This window comes from Sipha flava, unplaced genomic scaffold, assembly GCF_003268045.1.
Source record: "Sipha flava isolate LNK unplaced genomic scaffold, YSA_version1 88_pilon_pilon, whole genome shotgun sequence".
NCBI lineage: Eukaryota > Metazoa > Arthropoda > Insecta > Hemiptera > Aphididae > Sipha > Sipha flava.
Genome location: NW_020273630.1, coordinates 911,318 through 916,223, shown reverse-complemented (window position 1 = coordinate 916,223; position 4,906 = coordinate 911,318). Strand labels below are relative to the sequence as shown.

Below are 4,906 nucleotides of genomic sequence, written 5' to 3'. Positions count from 1 at the left end.
TTAGATATTTCTTGTCTAATTTTATTTCGACACTCCTTTGCGTTAGTTGATTTCTTCCTCATCGATTCATTGGACAACATTTTAAAGAAATGAGTTGTGTTGAAGTAAATTTTTGAAATTGTTGTATATGAAATCGTTGTGCTAAATTCAAGTTCATATTGATTGAAAATTTATTCGTTTAAATGCACAACTGTGTTAGTATTTTGATTAATTGTGTAAGTTTTTTCTTATGGATTTTCGAAAATTATCTTCTTTGCAAATTAATTTTCAGTGGATTGTTTCTTTTGCCTATCTGAAGATAATTTCTATCTTTCGACTTTGTTGAAAGTCTAATTTCCTCAAAAACCTGTTTACAATAGTGCTCGTACACTACTTTTTCGTTGGTCTGATCACTATCACCGCATAACCATAATTCTGATCCATAAATTATTGAACGTAACAATAACACAATTCTTGATATGTGCTTAAAGTATGCAGTTGGTTTTATGGGTCCACTCTGAATGGCAAAGTTCCTATAACTTCTCCTTACGTAGTTTTTTATTGTTAAAAATCCTTTTTCTAGTGAACTGTAATATGCTGACTGACTGGTGAATAAACAGTGTATATTTTCTTTCTTTATAAAATAAGAGGTAACGTCACCAGGCTTCAATGCTTTAGTTTTAATGTCCTTCATTAATCTATGGTCGGACAAAATAAAATGAGGATTTAAAACGTACAAATTACATTTAGATCATTGTTAAGAGTGCTCAGCACTGATGTTCACGTTTTACTTTTGTTTTAATTATTTATAATATATTTAGCTAACAACAATTAAAACAATGTAATACAGTTGTAAAATAATTACTTTTCTTTGAAAGAAGGATATTCTAAGTTTACAGCATCTACTATGTCATTTTTCAAATGATTTGATTTTATTTGTTCAATATCAATCAGTAATAATAAGTCACTTAGCTTGTTATTAATTTCCAGTAGTTTCTTAGGTGTTATATACACTTTCATTTGAGGTAATGATGGACGATAGAATATCTTAAAATAGATTTATGATTATGAAAACAATAAAATATTCTGTTATTTCCAACACTTACTTTTGTTGGTACACAAACAGTTATTTCGATTCCGGATCCGGCAAAAATATCTTCAATAAGTGGTTTAACTTTTGACCACTCCAATCCATCTGTTCCACAGCCAATTTGAGGAATGCCTAGTTTGTTTATTTTCCTTTCTTGCATTTTTTTTACGAGCGACTTTAATGCATGTGACAATGATAACATTGTCGACGTGCCGTTACAATAATTTTTTGTCACCAGATAAAAAGCATATTCTGTTTCGTTTTTAACCACCACTCCAACATCGCCTACGGTAAGTTTTTGGTCCATAAGTTGACCAATGCCTCCAAAATAACGTCTAGATAGCGAGAAAAATAATTATTGTTTTAATCAATGTAAATTTAAAATAGTTTTACTTGAATTGAACCGCGACTCCTCTTTCCATACGTAAATCTTCTGCAATACAATGGGCTAGAGCAACGTCTCTAGGTAAATTGAATAGATTTTCGTCAACTTCTTTAATTACACTGGAAAACATAAACAATTATTTGTTAATAAATAAAAATTCGGTGGCACTAATAGAATAAATTATAAATGCATTTGTTATAAATAATAATATACCAATTTCCATTTCCTTTGGTTTGGATTTTTGGCATGTTTAAATCTTCCAAAACCTTTTCGTTTTTATCTTTACTTATAATCACGTTAGTTTTTATTTCAACCTTTTTGGTTCCATTATGATCTGAAGACTTATAATTATTCGATGTTGTTTGACCACTAGATTTAAGTTTGGTTTAAAATATAATGGATATAGATTTATACAATTTGGTTTTATAAAACAAAATAGTAATCATAAGAAGCTTTGTGTTAGCAAAAAAAATATTTTTTGAACACTAAGTTATTATTTTGTAATAAATACCTATTATGAGGTCTATCAGTAGAATTGATAATTTCAGTTGGTACCACTTTTGAATGAGTATTTTCCGGTAGACTTTCATACTGAGTCACCGTTCTGTAGAATAACAATGAATTTAGATAAACGAATTTTAAAAAAATTAAATTAACTCTACTCAATGACGCTTGTGGTTGATTCCATTTGCTGAGCGCGTTTACGTTTTTTTGCCGTATTTTTGCTCAACTTCTTCTGTTGAGTTCCGTTATTTCTAAACATTAAGGCATACATTACTATTATAGTCAGATATAAAGGTAATAATTATCATACCTATCTTTAGGTAAAACTTTGCAAATCCTTTTTTTTTTCTCTTTTTCCATTTGGACATTCACGCGCATAACTTTCCATAATCGTGGGATATTCCTCAGTCCTATATTGATTTGATAAGTTAATCACAATAATTTAGAATTTCTTAAAAAGAATAATTTAAAAATGAATTTATGATTATTAAGATTCATTCAAAATAATAATAAATTATTTTTCAATGTTAAAATATAAAACATGTTTGGAATGAATTTGAATGTGTTACCTTTTGATTTGCTTGCCTGTTTTGATTTCACTCATCATGTTGGAAGCACTCATCTTATTTATTGTATTATATTATAAAATAGTCTAAATAGATTATGAGAATCTGAAAAAGTTATAATTTACACTTAAATATAAGGTCTTTGTGTTATTTTGGTAAGTTACAATTACATTTAGTAATGAAGTTTTTACATGATTTGTGCCAGATTAAGAAGTTTAAATAGGTTTTAAGATCAATGTAAAGTCTTTTCATAACTCCTAATGTAAGTCAACTAGCATATTATTAGTATTCTGTTACTTTACTAAAGTCCATTAATTTTTCTAATTTATCCTGCTTTTCATTTATTAGAACAATGGTTTAAACAAAAAATTAGCGCTAAACATAAACGTTTAAGTTATTATAGTTGAATTCAGACATGTTTTGGACAATGGCACGAAAAAACGATAAAATAGTTAATATTTATATAAATTGTCATTAACTGTTGATAGTTTGTAACTTATATATCAATATTTCTTGTTATCGTATTCACAAATCCGAAATATTTTATGTACCTTCCGGGTATACGATGTAAAATGATAAAAGGAAAAGTTTGTTATGAAAATTATATTGTAAAATTTCGTTGTAATCCTTGAAGATCATGATGATATGTACATTTAACGATAAATGATTTTGGGTTTGCCAATACGATTCCGATGAAAACAACTTATACTTCGTATTGTTCTCGCTAACATAAGACTCGACACGTGTGCCCCACATCCCTCTCCTATGATAGGATGATTTGTTTGACGTTGCTCGCCGTGGGCTGGTAGTTGAAGTGAGAAAAAAGTTAGAAAAAGACTACCTCCGTGTGTTCATAACTTCTGTAGATCGAATCCAATTTTAATTCAAAATATTATTATAAATATACTTACTTATAACAGTAGCTGCTAATTCTGTTTTCTATTTAAGTTGTCGGTTACAATACCTGGATACTGCTGAACGACGAATGACAAAATGCAATATTGAGATTCAACAATAAACAAATATAATTGAAATCCATAGCATGTTATGTATAAATTGTAAATACGAGTAATATAATATAACACTTTTTAGCCAACAGTTTTTGATTTTATAATAAAAGTAAATGACTATGTTTTTTGTTTTAAACGGTACAGAAAATATTAACTTTTTTAATCATCACTGTCGTATTGTAATAAAAATGTATATAAGTAATATAATTTTTATTTATCATAATTTATATTTAAAGTTTTGTAGAACTTTGTGTTATTCTGTTAATAAAACTAACAATTGATATTGTTTCAAACAGAAAATGATGCGTTTTAACCAAAGACGGAATAATTTAAATGTTAACATTTGTATATCTGTATTGGGTCCTCATTATTTAAGTCGTGTTGTCTCTGCCCGTGCATGTCATTTATTAAATTTTAAAACGTGATATTCATGAACAATCCACATCATATGTTACTATTTTATATTATTATTTTTAATATTTTCATATTCTTAGATTTATACTGTCAAGAAAATATAATTTTCAATTATATTTTAATATTATTGTTGGTGAAATATTAATCTCGATTAAACCAAATATTAAAATATAAATGCAAAACATTTACCTAATCAAAATTTGTAGTGTTTTATGTCTTTAATCGTGATATAAATCATATTAATAATTCAGTGATCCTATTTTTTCGACAATTACCAAGATTCTAAAAATATGAATATAAGGGCAAGTTGATTGAAATATAAATTAAGATCCATGAAATATTATTATTATTCGTTCAATGGCTGGAAGAAAACCATCTTCTTTTAGAATGAGAAAGTCGATATTCGTACTGAATGCTATCAGCATCAGTACAAAAATTAATTTGATTTTTCGACGCGAAATAAATATATATATATATGAAAATTCAAAAATTACGATTAATTTTACACTATAATTCGAAGAAAAAAAAATATTATGTACAAACTGTAAATATGAATGTATGAATAAATGACATAAGCACATACTTTAAAATACATGATATTTATAAAATAAATTACTACATACTATTTTTAAAATCTATGATTTTAATGCTTAGCACTTTTTTTTTTTTTATTTGCTATTTGATTACTTTAACCATTGATTAAATATTATATTAAAGTTAAGTATATTTAATCAATGCTTCAAAGTTGCTTAATTTAGATATTATTTTAAATTTAATTTATGGGGAACATAATAATAATAATTGTTATTTTTTGTGATGAATGTTTTGGCAAATATATTTGAAAAAACTGTTGAAAAATTATAAATTGCAAAAAAATTAAGTAATTTAAATACCGATACTAATGTAAATATTTCCAGAAGTCAACGCCGCATTAAAATAAACGTTTACTTTTAAAGAA

The 4,906-nt window shown here is 26.6% G+C and overlaps 1 protein-coding gene across 1 annotated transcript; it reads right to left on the bottom strand.

Annotated features, from left to right (window-relative positions):
• Positions 1-244: 244 nt before the first annotated feature.
• LOC112693534 lies at positions 245-2,577 on the bottom strand. Its single transcript, XM_025568641.1, has 9 exons — positions 2,528-2,577; positions 2,269-2,368; positions 2,117-2,209; positions 1,966-2,058; positions 1,668-1,823; positions 1,463-1,573; positions 1,086-1,404; positions 845-1,026; positions 245-677 (listed from the first exon to the last, which is right to left on the bottom strand). The coding sequence occupies exons 2-9, from the start codon at positions 2,334-2,336 to the stop codon at positions 245-247; spliced, it is 1,455 nt and encodes a 484-aa protein (XP_025424426.1). The 5' UTR covers positions 2,337-2,368; positions 2,528-2,577.
• Positions 2,578-4,906: the final 2,329 nt, after the last annotated feature.

What these genes read in the sequence shown, in the direction of transcription:
- LOC112693534 (XM_025568641.1), bottom strand. Translation starts at nt 2,336, where the DNA reads ATGCGCGTGAATGTCCAAATGGAAAAAGAGAAAAAAAAAAGGATTTGC. An exon ending in TCAACCACAAGCGTCATTGA is followed by an intron (nt 2,059 to 2,116) that starts GTAGAGTTAATT and finishes GTTATTCTACAG; the next exon opens with AACGGTGACTCAGTATGAAA. An exon ending in ACCAAAGGAAATGGAAATTG is followed by an intron (nt 1,574 to 1,667) that starts GTATATTATTAT and finishes TATGTTTTCCAG; the next exon opens with TGTAATTAAAGAAGTTGACG.